Raw genomic sequence first — 18,577 nt, 5'->3', positions numbered from 1 at the left:
TCGAGGATTGGTGCAGCGTCTGGTCACCTGACTCAGGAAGTCCCGTGTTTTTGTTGTCACACTGACAACAAGCAACATTAGGTTGAGTAACGGGAAGCTGAGAGAGACCGGCCTCGGGGAGGATGGCGGAGGCGGTCCGACCCCGGACGGCCAAGACCAAGCCGAACAGGACAAAAGTTCAGGTACAGAGCGAGCGACACCTCCGACTCCGGGCACCGGGCGAGGGGTTCGCGCTTTGCGTCTTCGCCTCCCCGTTTCTTTTCAGCGCTCGCGCTCCTCTTTGCCTCTCTCATTTCGCCTAGCTCTGCAGAAACCGAAAGCGGGCGCTGCTTGGCTGGTGTCTGATGGTCCGCCCCAGTGACAGTGGTGGGGCTGCTGAAGTTTCTCGTGAGGCCAAAGAGTCATCAGGTGCCAGGGAGCAAAAGAACGGCAGGGCCAGAACGGGCGTAGCCAGACAGCAGATTTTGGGTGGGCCTAGGCAAGAAGTGGGTGGGCATCAAATGTTCTCTCCCCCACATCAAAAAAATATCTCAGCTGGTGGGCAAATGCTTCTCTCCAGTCTCCACCTTGGTAGTCTGCAGCAGGCATGCGAAGGTGCCAGTATTGTGGAGAGCAGCATTTTCATTACCATGTGCTAGGGGCCCACCCAGGCCCACCTGTGGCTACGCCAGACGTCTGGCTGCGTCCAACCCGTGGTCTCCTGCAGACATTTCGGGAATCGAGACCGGGATGCCAGGTTCTATAAAGGCGCGCGTGCTTTATTATTTTTGTCTATTAGATTGTAAGCTGTTTGAGCAGGGACTGTCTTTCTTCTATGTTTGTGCAGCGCTGCGTACACCTTGTAGCGCTATAGAAATGCTAAATAGTAGTAGTATTAGTAGTCTGCGCTTAGTTTGGCGGCCTGGGTAATCGTGGCCGGTTCTCTTCTAATGCTGCCCTTTTGAACTGCGTTCTGTTTAGGACTGGTCGCCACAGTCACAAAAGGACTGTCAGGATGAAGGTTGCTAGTTGCCTTGAGGTGGCATATATAGAAAACTGGAGTTTATGTAGAATGCAATAGTTTTCTGCAGAAGAGGGTTGTGAAGTCTTGACAGCGTATGTGCACTTCTTTTGATGGCCTTTTAAAAGATATCATATTGTACCAAAAATTCTTAGTTGTCTGTATGTAAAATATTTTGGATGAAGTAGTTTTCTATAATTGTAAGACTGAATTGCGTTTAAAGTCTGCACCCTGGCCCACAAAATTGTTCACGGGGAAGCCCCGACATATATGTCTGACCTTATAGACTTGCCTACTAGGAACACAAAAAGATCAGCTCGCACATTCCTCAATCTCCACTACCCCAACTGTAAAGGACTAAAATATAAATCCACATACGCAACCAGTTTCTCCTACATTTGCACACAACTATGGAACGCATTACCGAAGACCATAATAACAACGCAAGACCTAACTTTCTTCCGAAGACTACTGAAAACTGATCTGTTCAAGAAGGCATACCAATAACATCCACCCTAAATACTAAACAATAAGACTGCACATGAACTAGAAAAAACAAATTCTTATCACTTGACTAACAACTTTGTCACTAAGGAACAAAGATTACTATTTTAATCCTCATTTTGAATATGACCTCTCTATAGTCGATGACCTAATGTATGTTACAACCCAATCTATTATTCCGAACCAGTATGCAATGCCTTTTGTAATTCTGTATGTAAGCACCTTAATGCAATACCCTTTGTAATTCTGTTACCTGGAAATGACAGCCGCCATTACGACAAATGTGAGTCACATTGAGCCTGCAAATCAGTGGGAAAATGTGGGATACAAATGGTACAAATAAATAAATTATTTTTTAATGCTGTTCCTAAAAGGAACATGTGTTCTTTTGTTTGCTAGTCTCTTTCTAACAACAAAAAGGCAGGTTTCTTGCCTTTAATAAAACCCTATATATCTGTGCAGAGAATTTACACTTCACCACACTTCCTGTTTTTTTTTTAAGGAACCTTTCTTGAAGGCTTAGGTGCTCATTTTCAGAGCACATAGACTTACAAAGTTACATAGTAATTCTGTGTGCTTTTGAAAATAAGCCTCATAGTCTCTGGATTTTTGGAGTAACTTAAATCTGAATCACAAGGGTGTTAAGCCAGATCATATTAAAAACATACAAAACATGAGTGCACTGTGATTATGTATACATTTTTGTAGTGCCAGTCAATAAGATTTCAGTTTGAGCTTTTGAAAGGTACATGAGTAGTCATTAACCAAAAATGTGGTGGCATTTCTCAGTTTTAGAAGGGGTTGAACAGGTTTCTGGAGGAAGATTTCATAAGCAATTACTAGTCAGGTAGACTTGGTGAAATCTGCTGCTTATCCCTGGAAGTGAGCAGTAAAGAATGCCCCTATCAGTAGGTCCCATGGGTCCTAATAACATGATTAGCTGTTGTCAGAGATGGTCTGCTGATCTTGATGGATTTTTAGTCAGGCCAGTATGGAGTGCTGTAATACATGGGATTGAGGGTCAGCTGGGGATGGAATGAGTGGAATGTTTTGGCTGTAATTATGTGTTGATATTCTCTATTATGGGAAACAGGCTAGTTGTTTAAGGGATGCCAGCACGTATGGGAAAGGCACCTTCAGCCTGTGCAGGTCTGGGGGAGTTATTCTCTGTTATGGGAAACAGGCTGGTTGTTTAAGGGATGCCAGCTTGTGCAAGTCTGGGAAAGGCACCTTCAGCCTATGCAGGTCTGGGGGAGTTATGAGCTAGCTCATCTTCACACGCACAGTTGTTTGTTTCACACTATAAAAGAGGGGGGAGCACGGGACTTTCTTTAGAAGCTTGCCTGAACATAGGGACGCCTTGTTCAGTGAAGGGTATTTCCCTGCAATCTCTGAGGAGAGCCAGTGCTTCCCTGGTGGTCTTCCCAGATGCTGACTGAATTGCGGTTGCTGTAAGTATCTTGGTGTATGTGTTCACATATGTATCACCAATAAAAGCGATATACCGCATATTGTGTCTGGTGGCTTTTGTGTTGTCATAAGCACAGCGCCCCCTAGTGTTACAAGTGCTGTAGATTTATGTCTCTATATAGCCTGTTGCGAAGTAATTAATCCACCTTAGACTACTTTGAGAGGGTGGGAATAAAAAGTTTAAATAAACGATGGATATAAAATAGTTGCTGTTCTTCTAGTTTTTTCTCCATCACCTGTTCCGTTTTCTCCATTTCTCCCTATTCCTTCATTCCTGTTTTTTTTCCCTTACCAAGTTTTCCTTGCGGTAGTCTTCTTACCCCATTTTGAGGCCCAGGTGTACATCTCATGTGGATTAATGATTTTGTAAAGAACCTTGGGTTGAATTTTGGTTTAAGGAAGATGGTATGTAAGTACAATGTAACATGCGACTAAGCATTCCGGGCAGTAAACTTAGCCATAGTTGAGCCACAGGACTATTTCATTGAACCTGCTTTGAGTGGGAAAGCGCGGGGTACAAATGTAATAATAAATACATACATTTTTTGGGGGTATTACTTTTGACAGTGCTAAATGTTTGATATTGTTATCAGTTTATACAATAATTGCAATTCATGTACCTTTTTATAATGTTCAACATGCAATTTTTAATGTTTTTTTTCTGTTTTCCATTTTTTTTGTAACAGAAAAAGAAAAAGGTTAATGAAGAATCAAAGCAGGATACACCCCATGAGGCACAGTCTGATAAAGGCCCTTTGTTTACCACACCTGGGGACCAGGCGTCTTCCTCTCAGGCACGTGAAAGCAGACTAGAATGCCCTGAAAACTTCACAGAGATAGAGCTGAATGATGATGTCATTGTGAGAAATGTGAATGAAATATGTAGTATCCCACAAACATCTTTAACATTATCAACTAGTATACATCCACCAGGAAGGATTACTGAATCAGTTGTAGAAAAAGAAGTTACTAAAGACAATTGCCTATTTGAAGAAATAAAGCAATTTGAATGTACTAATATTGCTGGAGCCAAAACGGATAAACACGTTGGCCTGGCAGCGAAAGTTGCTATTGAGCTAGATGAAAGTGTAACATGCTGTGAAAAATTAAAGAGCACCTCTGAATCCAGTGCTTCCTGTAGTCATCAAGGAGCAAGTGTTGCACATAGTCAAGAGACTCTAAGTGTGCTGGAAGTCCCCAGCCCTTCAGTCCTTTCATTAGAGGAGCTGGATTTCAGTTTGCCACACTGTCTTGAGGCCAAAGGGGTTTTTCATCAGCAACTCAGCTTGAAACCACTTTACCCAGATTTACAAACTGAACAGCTAGAGGTGAAAAGAACTGTTTCAGTAAAACCATTGCTTCACAGAGAAAGTTTATACCCCACAATTCCTTCTCATCTGGAACTAGTACCATTTACCAAGGAGCAACTGAAAACGTTTGAGCCCTGCTCCTGGCTAGAGAATGTGGATTCCTACCTCGAAGAGTTTGAGTCGATTGCTTACCAGGATAGACATGAGCTTCATGAGCTCCTAATGAACTACTGGCGATGCAGGAAGCAGCTGCTGCTGGCAGATTCAGAGCTGCAGTCCATGGTCTCTGATTGCAAAAACCTCAAAAGTAGGCTCTGGAGTTTTAAAGATGAGCATTTAACTGTACAGGTAAACGAGTTCCTGCTGCAAATCTCTGTGCTTTTAGAGTGGAGGAGTAGCCTAGTGGTTAGTGCAGTGGACTTTGATCCTGGAGAACTGAGTTCGATTCCCACTGCAGCTCCTTATGACTCTGGGCAAGTTACTTAACCCTCCATTGCCCCTGGTACAAAATAAGTACCGGAATATACCGCTTTTTTACAGTTTTTGCAACCACATCCAAAGCGATTTACCTGGGGCAACGGAGGGTTAAGTGACTTTACCCAGAGTCACAAGGAGCTGCAGCGGGAATCGATCCCAGTTCCCCAGGACCGAAGTCCGCTGCACTAACCACTAGGCTACTCTTCCACTCCGATATATATGTAAACCGCTTTGAATGTAGTTGCAAAAACCTCAGAAAGGTGGTATATCAAGTCCCATTTCCCTTGATGTGCAGGAAGTCCACAGTTGGGTATATTCATGTGCTTGAGTTTTCAGTCATTTCATGACAGTCAAATTGAATTGTCTGAGAAGAGTCAAACTATGATTTGGAGATCCTGCAGGAAGATGTGCATGCCAAGATAGGAGTTTGATTCAGTTTCAGGTGCTAAGGGTTCATAATCCATTCTGGGGAATGTATTGAAATCCTATAGTACAGAGTTGTTCCTTTGAAGGCCTGCGACTGACTTGGGTGGGGCGCAGAAAGAAATGACAGGTGTTGGCAATCTGCTGAATGTGAGTAGAGAAGGAGAGAGAGGAGTCGAAAATGACCCCAAGGTTACGAGCTGATGAGACAGGGAGAACGAGGGTGCCATCCACAGAAATAGAGAAAGGGGGGAGAGGAGAGGTGGGTTTAGGGGGAAAGATGAGAAGCTCGGTTTTGGCCATGTTAAGTTTTAGATGATGTTGAGACATCCAGGCAGCGATATCAGATAGGAAGGCTGATACATTGGTCTGGTAGCGCTTTAGAAATGATAAGTAGTAGTAGTAGCATTAAAAAGTCAGAAAAAGTAGTGTACAATGCTGTGGTAATATGCAGCCATTTGTTGCATCGAGAGTAATATATTTCCCTTTCTGTCAGCATGTGAGCTGGGATTGGCCCTCATACTGACAGGAAAGGAGAACCAAAAAGAAAAACCTGGCTTGCTGGACTTCTGACCCCCTCTCTGTCAATTTTCCATTGGTGGGCTAGTAGTGTGGGGGGTTGGGACCCACTAGCCCACCAGGTAAATTTGGCAGAAAGGGTGTCAGAATTTTGTATTTTGTTCTCCTTTCCTGTCAGTAAGTGGGCCAGTCCCGGATCTTGGGCCATCCGAAATGAAAGTGCTGCACTTCACCTCAGATAACCCTTTTGCTCCTGGATGCAACTTTACTCCAGCTGTGCTCTGGTGTAAAGATTAAACGATTCAGCGCTAGTAAAGAGTATGTTTAGTATGGTTTTCAACATTGGGAGCAATTTATTGGACAGTGACTTGTATGTGTTTAGGATGTCTAATGTGCTACCCTTTAGAGCAGTGGTTTTATGCTGATTTTCCCATGCTAAAATTTATTACTGCATTGAAAACAAGATTAGCATGGGAAAATGTTGAGTAAACCATTGCATTAAAGGATAGCACAACTTACTGCACTGGGGCCACAGAATGGAAGTCTGCCAGACTTGAAAAAGTTAGGACCCCACAGATATTACAGTTAGATGATGGCAAGTTTGTGTCTATACTTTATTCGCCACTCTTGATGCAGTTTTGAGGAAGCTCATATTTTTTATTCATTGATTATTGTTATGTTAATTATTATTTTCAGAGTAAGATAGATGCTCATTGAGTGACATTTTTAATGGGACGTAGTCACAATAAAAATAAAAAAAGCAAAACAGGAGGTTTTTCAGACAGATGAACGATATAAGAGTCTGAATGGCAGCAGTATGACTGATCATAGAGATTTTGTTGTGATTCATTACTGTGCATGCTGTTCACTGCTGAGGTCTTTTCCGCCCTGTAAAATAGTAGGTTATGCCTAGGGTGTGTTTGAATTTTGTTAGAATTAAATATGTTTGCCTCCTCATTTTTTATTCCTGATTGACAGGGGGACCCAATTAGACAAGTTTTAACTATGCGTAGAAAAGAAAAACTTTTACAGTTGTTTGGTACCAAGGATTCATGAAGAGAGAGAGAAACATTATTAGGCCCAAGATTAAAACTGGGTTTTTCCCATTATTTGGTCTAAATTAGAACACCTGCTAATTTCCTTACCTTCCTTACACTTTTTTTTGTTTGCGTTCTGCCTTATTCTCTTGTATCTTCTGTAAAACATAATTTTTTTCTATTACTGCCTTTTTATGAAATTACTATGTTTATGCAGTTGATGTAGTGGTATTTATTGGGATTTATTAACCGCCTTTATGAAGTGATTTATCCAAGATGGTTCATATCAGGTACAGTTTAACATAAAACTTATACATTTGTTAACGGCATAACAATAGTAAAATAACTACATATAAGCATAAATGCAATCAATGAGGTACACTTGGAGTTGACAGATTGAAACCTAGTAATAGGACTAACATGATACAGTACCAAAAATATAGAAATTTAAAAGCAAAGTTAAGGCTGTTGAATAAAGTTTTACATTGCAGTCTTTGTGTATTTATTGGTTTTGAGGATAAAGGGACTGGGTGTGCAATGTATTGCCCATTTCTAGGTTGTTTCCTCCTCAGAAGTCCATTCACAGAGGGGAACTCCATTAATAGAAAGGTTTTATGTCTTGGTGTGGCTATACGTGATGATGGCTGCTAAAATGTGTTTTGAAGGGTGTGGCACCCAGAGTTGAGAAGCATATGTCCTCGCTGCTTTATATGATCTCTTTTGGGAAGGCAGTTTTATGAAAGCTTGAATGCTGTCACGTTTTCCAAAAGCAGGAACTAGGATCGTGAGCCCTTGGGCCACTGCTTAGGAGCGGCAGTGGCAGGCAAAACCATCCCACACAGGGATAAGGCAGAACTCTGACAGGGCCAGCTAGACTTCACCTGCACTTGACTACCGTTCCTCAGGAGTTGAGCCCCTGAGTGCAGTTGGCCGGCAGGACTTACCGGACAGGGCAGGAACTGGAAACCAGCCGGATACACACAGGGTCTAGAATACACAGGGAGGCTAGGCAGAATAGTAGACTAGGACTCTCAGACTAGAACTCTCAGACAGACAAGGGACAGAACTGAAAGCAGCAAGCAGCCACTGAAACAGAGAAAAAAAACACTGATAGATAGAGACAGAACTGAAAGCTGCCAGGCAGCCACTGAACAAGAAACACAGACAACCTAGAACTAGACAAAGACATACAAACAAGAAACAAGACTGGGAAACAAGCAATAAAGTACAAGACGCTACACAAAGACTAAACTAGAATCAGGCAAGAATACAGACTATAAACTGGACTAGGCAGAAGTGCAGCAAGCACCAACAAACCAGGGCCTTAGGTGATGCAAAGGCAAAGCAGAGAGTTTCCAAATGGCTAATAAGCCCAGCAGCTGAGATTCAGATGCAGCAATCACCAGGCAGCTACGGGTGCTGTGCAGGCTCAAACAAGACAAGCAAGTCTGGCAGGCTGGAAGATCCGGACTGGGCTGAAGTCTGGAACGGGAAACAGCACACAGACAATCCAATGCAGCCACCAGGTCTGGCCACCAGAGGGCAAGAGGAACACAAACCAAAACATAGGCAGAAAGCATACTGAAGCACAGAGAGGCTTAACACACACATGTGCAGTATAGTGTAGTAATCAGAGCCGTGCTGGAAGCAGCCAGCACACAGAAACAGAACTAACTCAGAAAGATCAGACAGAAGCCAGCTTAGAAGCTGACCGCCAGAAATAAGGTAAGCCTGAGAGGGGTCACAACCACAGACGTGACAAATGCATCCTATTATAAAGTTCTGTTTTGGTTTAAAAGGCGATTTAATGGTTTGTTTTCAGGGCACTGATAGTACAGGAGCTGCTCCCTGAATTAGACCAGAAAGTAATTGGCAGATCAACTGTTGGCAAAAGCCCAGCTATGGAGCAAGTAAACATTAAAAAAAAATGCTATCTGCCTGCGATGTAGAATTGCAGAGGACACAGGCTGAGACAGCTGTGGAGCTTGCAAAGTTGTTGGTGTCTGTAAACGTGGATTGGGCCACTAAGCTGTTCTTAATTGTATATGTCTGGCCTTCAAGCCTCTGGCTTCATTGAGGTCTCCACCAAAAATGAGGGAAAGTGTGTGTCAGGGAGGCACAAACACCTCTTGCATAGGGAACTTAGAAACTTCTAACTTTTGTATCTAACTTTTGTTTAAAGAACAAGGTGCATACAGTGGTGTGTGTGTGTCAGAGACTTGCATGGGAACGGGGTTCCCAGGAATCCCACGGAACCCGCAGGAATCCCCTCTGAGGCTGCAGGGTTGCCATGGGGATGGAATCAGTGTGGGGTTCCCGTGGTAGTGTAAGCTTACACCTATTCCATCCTCTCGCCTACCAAGTACCAAGTTCTTTGAGTGCCATTCCCTCCTCCTCTTTGCTTTTAACAGTGCAGATGTGTAAAGTCATCCATTAAGGAGATGGTAATGGAATTCGAAAGGACGTGGGATGAACACAGAAGATTTCTAATTAGAAAATGGAAGTTGTATAAAATCTAAACTTAAATGCATGTGTGTGGATCTGTTGAGTGATGCTTAGATGGCACTCCAGCTGTGATGAGCTAGGGCTGATACCAGGTAGACTTGCATAGTCTGTGTCTTGTATATTGCAATCTGGTTTGGGATGGACTGGAAAGGGCTTAGACAGCAACTTCACATGCTGGGCAGACTTTTACGGTCTCCAAATGAGAAGACAAATATGCTGGAGTGTGCTTTGACGGCAACTCCAGCAGTTGTAACATAAGGACAGGGCCGGGCGGACTTCCAGAAACGCCAAAGAAAGACCCCTAATCAAGTATATAATAACACGTTTATTGTTGATTTAATCATGAATTGATAATGAGTGTGATTGTTGGGCAGATTGGTCTTTATTTGTTGTCATTTACTATGTTACTATTAATCCTCTCTGCTCCTGGGATGATCGCAGACTTCAGCTCTGACACAGGCATGAGCATCAGAGGTCACCTGACCTACTGGCACATGCATGTGGCTTTCTCTCAGCACACAGTGCCAGTGAGTCAGAGATAAATCTTATATGTGTGCACCAGAGTGTTCCAACCTCCGTTTCTTCCTTGCCTGCAGTGCTGCGGCTCGAACCCAGAAAGAGACCGAGAGAAGTGACTGGAATTTTAAAAAATGTACCATTAAATTATTGCGGGGACGGGTAAGATTCCAGTAGGAATGGGTTAGATTTCTGTTCCCATGCAGCTCTCTGGTGTGTGTGTTTTAATCGCTAATGCACTCAAAAAGCAATACTGTCCATCAGAATTCCTCCTGTATTTGCTTTATTTTTACAGGGTGTCTGTGCAGACCAGTCAAAAGTGACAGGTTATCATCATTACCAGACAGTAGAGATGAATGAATCTGTGCTAGAGGAACTTAAGAGGTTGTTCGAGCTGAAATTGGAGCACCTACATCAGAAACTAGCATTATACTTGTATACCTCAATGCTGTCTCGCTTACAGGTTGAGTTTTGTATCTACAAGTTACTCAGTGCTTCTCCATTACTTAGATCTGTGGCAATCCAGCAAAGAACACCAGGTAATTAACTCATTAATCTTTGTGATTTTGTGGCATGAGAAAACATTTTTGTGGATGTTCTGTTATCTTCTTTTCTATGTTTGTAAGTTTATAAATATCCACCAGGGAATTTATGTTCCAAAAAATCAAAATTATACAAAAGTAACTTACTTTTTTCATACAATATATTAAATAACTGTAAAATAATTTAACAAAGCAGCTTGGAAGCCTGGATCATCTCCAAAGTGTGTGATGTAAGACCTAGCGAAATAGTCACACACACAAGGGCTACTAGCATTGGTTGTAGTTACTGAAGCAAGACTTGCTTACAGCACATACACCTTTTATGACTCATGCCCAATTTTTCCTTAAATTGTTCATCCTTACCTTCTGTCTAAATTTCTGTTACTTTATCTTATTTGTCTATAAGCCCACCTCTGCTTGCCCCCTGTGCTATCTCTTATGATGTTTTAATGTGTGTTGTGTTGACATTGGAAGTAGTACGTTGTGTTATAGTGTATACTTTTTTTATTTGAACATTTTTAACTGTTTTAATCGCTTATGTCCAGGTTTTTCTTGCTGTACACTGCCTTGGGTGAATTTCTCCAAATAGGCGATTAATATTTCCATTACGCCTCTTTCCACTATTCCAGGACTTGTGGGTATAGTCATGTCCTTCAACCAGCAGGTGGAGATACTAGCCCAGTTCCTCAGTATTTTCTGTCTCTAGCAAGTGGACAGGCACCTCTGGTTCTGAGGGTCTCGCTCCTGGCCCAGTTGGTTAGCTGGCCCCAGTTGATCCTGGCGGGTGCTGATTTTGAGGAGCCATATCTGGTGGTGTCAGATCTCTGTCTCTGGTACCCCATGGAGGTCTTTTACCCCCCTCTCCCCTTTATTTCTCTTCTGCAGCCTACTCAGCAAATTTGAAAAAAAAAAAAACAACAACCAACAAAAAAAACCCCACACGCAAATGGAAGAGAAAGGGACTGCACTAGCGATTTGCAGGCACTGTTCAGACCTCGGGAGAGTGCCAAATTGGTAGAAGGGAGTGTGGTGGCTCCTCTTGGCGTGCCTTGTAGGAAGTGGGAGTTAGGGGCGTCTGGCAGTGGTAAGTCACATTTGCTTCTCTCAGAACTGTGTTTGGGGTTTGAGTAACTGGTGCAAAAAAAAAAATTGGAACCTCGGTGCTGGTAATCCATGCAGGTGTGCAAATGGCATGGCGACACCCGTGGAAGGAGTAAAACGGCGTTCCTGCTGTGGGGCACGGTGGATGTCTTTGGGCCACTGCATGGGATGCAGGCTGGCCACCCTGAAGCTAGCGCTGGAGTCACGGGAGAAACTGCGGCTGAAGATTGTGTGCAACAGCGGGCAGTATCAGCAGCTTTGGGCTCCCTGATTCAACAGCTGGTGGCTATTTTGGTGAGTCAGATGGGGCAGGATTTTCCAGCGCAGGGTGTGTCTGCACTGTTTAGGCCTTCAGGCCTTGTTGAGGCTTTGGGGGGTGGCATTCTCCCCCAAATTTGCATTGCTGCTCCATCGGGCCTATTTACTAAAACAGGAGGCAGCGCACAGACCTGCAAGTGGCTTGCTGTCTGCTCCGGCTCCAAAGAGGTCTGGTTTGAACTTTCTGGAGGGGACTGAGGAAATTGTGTCTCAGGCCTTTTCTCTTTCAGACATGGCCTCGCTCTGTTTATGAGGGGCTCTCCCTGAGAGAGCAGTTGGAGGAGGGAGATGATCCTAGAATCTGCGGCTATTTCATAGGGAAGAATTGAGTTCCCTGATTTCTGAGGCTCTGGCAGCTCTATTTAGGAGCCAATGAGAGCACCAGCCGGAGGTCAGTTTTCTATCATGAGGAGCCTTAGGGGTCTGTCTAAGGCTTCCCCCCATGCATCCGGACATTCAGGATTTGATTTCAGCAGAATGGGTCTCTCTAGACACAGGTCTTAAGGTGGGCAGGGTCATGGCATGCCTCTATCCCCTGGTACCTGAGGAAAGGTCGCCTGGTGAAGTTGCCATTTATGGGCAAGTGCCTATTCAGGGAGGACCTCAACAATTTGGTTAAGTACCTGGGTGAGGCTAAGCCTAAGTCCTCTACCCGCTTGGTGTCTCACACGAGGATTCGGGACTCTAGGTGGTACAGGCCTTGCCGGCAGCATTGTGGCCAGAGGTCCTGCTTTCAGTCCCATCAGTCTTCCTTTCATGGAGATAGGAAGCTCACTTTGCAGGCGATGCGGACACCTAACTCCTCCAGACCATCGCAATGATGCCAGGCCGGTCCACTCTTTCATTCCAATTGGAGGGCTCCTTCAGTTGTTTCAGGTGGAGTGGACCAAAATCACTACAGACCAGCGGGTCGTGGATATTCCTTGGGACGGATACAATTTGGAGTTTTTCTGCCTGGTCACTCCTCTCTTCTTACAGTCCCCATGTTGAGGCGGAGCCAAGGCATCCCAGATCCAGGATACTATTGACTCCTTGCTGGTGCTTTGAGCTATTGTGCCCATCCCTCCATTGGAGCAGGGCCAGGGAAGTTGTTCTATCTAATTTGTCCTGAAAAAGGAGGGCACTGTGTTCGCATCTTAGACCTCAAGGGCTTAAACCGTTATCTACACATTTTTCACTTTCACTTTGGTATAGATACTCTGAGGTTGGTTATAGTCTTGGTACAAGTGGGAGATCTGTCACTGCTCCATCTCAAGGAGGCATTTAGGCATATTTTCAAATCACTTTGGGAGGCTAAGTTCCATAGGTTTCTATGGAACTTTGGGAGGCTAAGTGCTTTGAAAATGAGCTTGATTATCTACATATTCCCATCTGGCCACCTCATCAGCAGTTTCCGCGCTTTGCGGTATTAGGCTGACACTTCAGTTCAGAGCCATGCCGTTCAGACTAGCCACAGTGCTGAGGACGTTTTCCAAAGTCATGATCATGGTAGCAACCTTTCTTTGGCACCAGGGAATCGGGGTTCACCCTTACCTGGATGACTGGCTCATTTAAGCGTCGTTATTGGACAGTGTGGAGTCAACTTTGAAGGTTGTTCAGCTACTCCAGTCATTGGATTGAGTGATCAACCTTGACAAGAGCAGGCTCCTTCTGTCGCAGACTCTGAAATATCTAGGAGTCCTGTTTGACACGAAGGAGGAGAGGGTCTCTCGTTCACTGGGTAAATCTTTCTTATCTGCACCCTTCTCCTCCACTGCTAACTCCAGACTCCATTCTTTTTATCTTGCTGCACCATATGCCTGGAATAGACTCACTGAGCCAGTACTTCAGGCTCCATCTCTGGTTTACATAAACACTGAGGAACTAGGCTAGCTGGCTGAGGATATAAGGCACAGCTCTGTTCTGTGTTCTCTATCTCCACCTGCTTGTTGATGGACATGACTATACCCACAAATCCTGGAATATTGTGAAGAACTAATGGAAGAAAAATGATCAGGTAAGACCTAATTTCTCTATCTAATCTAGGTATGTATCTATGTACTTATCAAAAACACAGTAGCAGTTGTCGGTTCTTGCCGCGGAAGCCTAAGAGAACACACAATAGCAGTGTTAAAGAGTGGAGGATTAGCTTAATGTGTAAAGCAGTGGGCTGAGAATCAGGAAAGCCCAGTTCAAATCCCACTGTAACTTCTTGTGACCTTAGGCAAGTTGTTTAATCCTGCATTGCCTTAGGTATAAACTTAGAATGTAAACTCTCCAGGAACAGGGAAATATACAGTGTCCCTGAATTTAACTTGCCTCGAGTATTAACTGAAAAGGAATGAACCAAATCATGTGCATGCAATTAAGCTAGTACATTGGTATACAGGTGAATCGTTCCCTTAGGCAGGAAAAAAAAAGCAGGTTATAACTGCAAAATTCATATGAGATTTTCAAAATGTTTATCATGGTAAACTCAACTCGGAATACTCCTCAGACAGCTACTCTGTATTGGTGCTGAAGCACCTGTGGAGCTAGCATCTTTTGTACAAGAGGATTTTATTAAAAGAATCAGCACTACCACTAGGGGTTGCCAGTGAAAATTTTTTTTTTTTAATTTTTATGAAGTCTTTATTAAACAGTAATAAAATACAATGGACACTGAAACCAGGTCAACAATGTACAAATACAGAACTTTCAAGTCAAACAGAAGCACCGGATTCTCGCACATTTCTTTTCTGATAACATCCAAATTTGTTTCGCAGTTAACTTCATGAATTTTTTAAGAGTATATGATTAATGAATTACCCCCCACCCCCACCCCTTATCAGTTCCCCCGTCAAACCAACCCCCAAAGAAGCTCTCAACTCCCACACCTACAGAAGCACTGTTGCTACTCCTAACCACTTTTGGCAGCGGCAAGAAAGGAGTTCCAGGTCAGGTGCCATTTACTTGTCTGATGTGTTCGCTCCGCTCGGAGTCGTTCCATCTCGCACACATGCCGTAGTTTATTGCACCACCTTGTAACAGAAGGGACCCCCCTCTGTCTCCATTGAGGTGCAAGTACCACTCTCGCAGCCCCAACAGCATGGCGCACCAATTCTTGCTGATAGGAATTTAGGCCCACCGCCCTTACAGAAAAGAGAAAAATCTCTGGAGCCCACTGAAGTCGGCAACCCAGCCAGGTCTGCATTCTACTATGTATTGCTTTCCAGTAAGCTCTGGCTTTAAAGCAACTCCACCACACGTGGCCCATTGTTCACGATGCCCGCATCCCCTCCAACACAGTCCCGATGAGGACGGATAAATCTTCTGCAATCGATCTGGGGTGAGGTACCAACGGTACAGGGCCAGTGAAATTTTGAACCTGGTGCCAGCAGGGGAAGGAGTGACTGGGGATCATTTCTTCTCTAACTCCACTAGATTCCATGGAATTTTACAAGGTAGGTCCCAGGTGGAGGGTGAGGCATTTGACCAAAGGGGGACTTCAGGAGGGGGCATATGTGCTTGATGAGGGACTTTGGGGGGGAGCAAGGGCAGCTTCTGTTGTCAGGCACAAGCCCCTTTAAAAAGTGGTCCAGGAGATCAGTCTATAGCTTGACAGCTCAGTGCTCCTGTCCAGGAAAAATAATGCCAGGGTGGATAGAAGTGACTAGCCAGCCAGGTAGGGCATGCTGACACCTGTCAGTTGAAGGCAAGAAATTCACTTTAGTAAAGTTCCCTGAGGAACTGAGCCACCTGCAGTTTGCTGGTGCTACCTCACACATTACTTTTCTGGTATTGAATGATAATGTCCAAATTACATTTAGTAGTTATGCTCACCTTTATTATGTTTATTTACCTTACTTATAGCCCACCTTTATCCAAAGCAAGTAACAGGTTAACATACATAAAAAACTTACATGGATACATAGACAATCAGAAGCTCAGATTCAGCACAGTTCAAATCATTCTTGAGGATAAAACTTTTATGAAATAATGGGTCTTCAGATACTGTTTAAATTGTTGAATGTTTTCCAATAATAATTCCTTGTGTTTCAGCCACAGTTTGGCCCTGCTGTTTATAGAGAACTCTTAACTTGGCTCCTCCCTCTCTGATACTTTTTATTTCATACTCTCTTCTCAACTTTCCTAACTTGGGAAGATCACCCACCTGCCCCAGCTATTTTATGAACCTTCCACTCTTCACTGCCTGCAGATTCCTGCTCCTTCCCTACTTTAGCTCCTCACCATACATGGATGCTTGTTCTGAATACCTTTCCCTCGGTTCTTACTATGTGCAGACCTCCTTAGTCCTGGACTGCAGCTCCAAAGGAAGCAGAACTTTATGAAAGTGAGCAGTTGGCTCAGTTACCTTGCGTGGCTGTCAGAGCTCCAGTATTATTTGTCCCAATACTTGAACTTAGTGCTTGCTCTCCCTGTCTCATTGAGATGAGATAGAGGCTTGAAAAACTCAGAGGTGGAAGTAGTGCAATGTGTGTGCTGCACAAAGGAGGATCTGAATAATTAATTCCTAAACTATGGGTATTTATACTGTAGCCAGGAAGGAGAGGCATGAGTGACTGCAGAGGTGCTGGAAAAAGAGGGCCCTGTACCCTTAAGAATAACTGCTGTGTTTATTCTTGCTATGGGGTTCTGAAAAGAGAACCCAAGTGCTGGCCTGGACCTGAATATCGAGCAGTGGTGACTGTTCCATGGAACACCAGGTTCAGGTCTGAAGACGCACTAGTTGGGAAGTATTAGGTTAAGATATGAATTTAATTTCCATTTGTATTCTTTTTTTTACCATTTTATTATTTATTTAAGCATTAACTGCTTATTCCTTAGCATCCCTCCGGACCGGCCCAGAAAATACTGATGGGTTGTGCACTTCTTCCAGCAGGAGTGCACAACTCATCAGTGTTTTCTGGGTGGGTCCGGAGGGACTAAAGGAAAGTTTATTAGCAGGTAAGATCTAATTTCTCCTTTTGTTTATTCACTACAGCTTCTAAAAACCTAGAAAACCTTCCTTCAGACCTGAGTCATCTGAAAGAATATATAAGCGTTCTCTTCAGTTTCACACGCAGAGTCATTGAAGACACTCAGTTTCATGATGATATTCATCTGTGGCTGCAGAGATTGGTAAGGGTAAAACAAAAAGGTGAAATAGTGCTAGATAAGAAATGAGGTACTAGTCGAAGACAGGTAGCTAAAAAATCCGCTCCAGGAGACTCATTAGGTTGGGGAACAAGAATCCTCATTCTGAACTCAGTTGACAAATGGTCTGAACTTCACCACGGTTTTTGTCTTTGCATTTAGAAATCATTCCGTTTTATACTTATAAAACCAAATTCTGTTTAAAATAATCATAGCACTGAACAACAAATTATATACGGTCTGTGCCAGAGCCGGTGGTGGGAGGCGGGACTATTGGTTGGGAGGCAGGGATAGTGCTGGGCAGACTTATACAGTCTGTGCCAGAGCCAGTGGTGGGAGGCAGGGATAGTGCTGGGCAGACTTATACGGTCTGTGCAGGAGCCAGTGGTGGGAGGCAGGGATAGTGCTGGGCAGACTTATATGGTCTGTGCCAGAGCCGGTGATGGGAGGCAGGGATAGTGCTGGGCAGACTTATACGGTCTGAGCCAGAGCCGGTGGTGGGAGGCGGGACTGTTGGTTGGGAGGCAGGGATAGTGCTGGGCAGACTTATAAGGTCTGTGCCAGAGCTGGTGGTTGGGAGGCGGGGCTGGTGGTTGGAAGGCGGGGATAGTGCTGGGCAGACTTATACGGTCTGTGCCCTAAAGAACACAGGTACAAATCAAAGTAGGGTATACACAAAAAGTAGCACACATGAGTTGTCTTGTTGGGCAGACTGGATGGACTGTACAGGTTTTTTTCTGCCATCATCTACTATGTTACTATGTTACATTATCTTTAATAAGAGTTCCACTTACTAGTGTAGTCTAGTAATGTGTGTTTTTCTTTGTTTAGGTGTCAGTCTTACAAAATGTTGGCTGTTCAGGGGACCATCTCTTTCTTTTGAATCATGTCCTTCGATGCCCAGCAGGTGTCAGTCAGTGGGCTGTTCCATTCATTCAGGTAAGACTTATTCAGCCAGTATCCAGAAATAGTCGTTTCTGTGAAATAACACATGAAATGTCATGCATCTGTGGACTAAATGTGGGCGATTGACCAAAAGGAAAGTGTCTTCTTAAAGAATGCACAGTGTATAAAATGCTCATTATATACCTTCTTCCTTTTCATCCAAGAAGAGAGCTAACGGTTATGGTTCAGCATTTAGATTAAATCGCACAGCACCATGATCACTGAACTCCAAACACCTAGGCTGCCCTCTATCATCAGTGACAGTTTATTAGCATGTAAAATCTATGTTTCCCAAGAAACATTTTCCGTACCTTGGTAAAGTCAATGGTAATAAGTCATCTGGACTACTGTAATACGCTGTACGCTGGCTGCAAAGAACAGACTATAAAAATACTCCAGACAGCCCAGAATACCGCAGCCAGACTCATATTTGGAAAACCCAAATACGAAAGTGCGAAACCATTAAGAGAAAAACTTTATTGGCTCCCTCTCAAGGAACGTATTGAGTTTAAGATCTGCACGACCGTATACAAAATCATTCACGCGGATGCCCCACTCTACATGTTAAACCTAGTGGACCTACTGGCCAGAAACGCCAAAAGATCAGCCCGCAAATTCCTCAATTTGAACTTCCCCAGCTGTAAAGGACTCAAATATAAGCAAGCATATGCCACTACCTTCTCATACAGAAGTACACAGCTATGGAACGCACTACCCACAGCCCTGAAAACCATAGACAATCTAACTAACTTTCGCAAATCCTTGAAGACACATCTCTTCAACAAAGCCTACAAA

The 18,577-nt window shown here is 43.9% G+C and overlaps 1 protein-coding gene across 1 annotated transcript in view; it reads left to right on the top strand.

The window, feature by feature from the left end:
* Positions 1–77: 77 nt before the first annotated feature.
* Positions 78–18,577, top strand: part of EPG5 (ectopic P-granules autophagy protein 5 homolog) — a 231,820-nt gene continuing 213,320 nt past the window's right edge. Inside the window, exons 1-5 of the mRNA XM_030192892.1 lie at positions 78–182; positions 3,661–4,632; positions 10,057–10,300; positions 16,686–16,822; positions 17,669–17,776. Of these exons, the coding sequence (XP_030048752.1) occupies positions 123–182; positions 3,661–4,632; positions 10,057–10,300; positions 16,686–16,822; positions 17,669–17,776 (1,521 nt within the window). The 5' untranslated portion in view covers positions 78–122. The remainder of the gene's footprint in view (positions 183–3,660; positions 4,633–10,056; positions 10,301–16,685; positions 16,823–17,668; positions 17,777–18,577) is intronic.

The sequence above is a fragment of the Microcaecilia unicolor genome, chromosome 2 (assembly GCF_901765095.1).
Source record: "Microcaecilia unicolor chromosome 2, aMicUni1.1, whole genome shotgun sequence".
Lineage (NCBI taxonomy): Eukaryota > Metazoa > Chordata > Amphibia > Gymnophiona > Siphonopidae > Microcaecilia > Microcaecilia unicolor.
The sequence above is the reverse complement of the archived record's forward strand: the minus strand, read 5'-3'. Positions and strand labels throughout refer to the sequence as shown.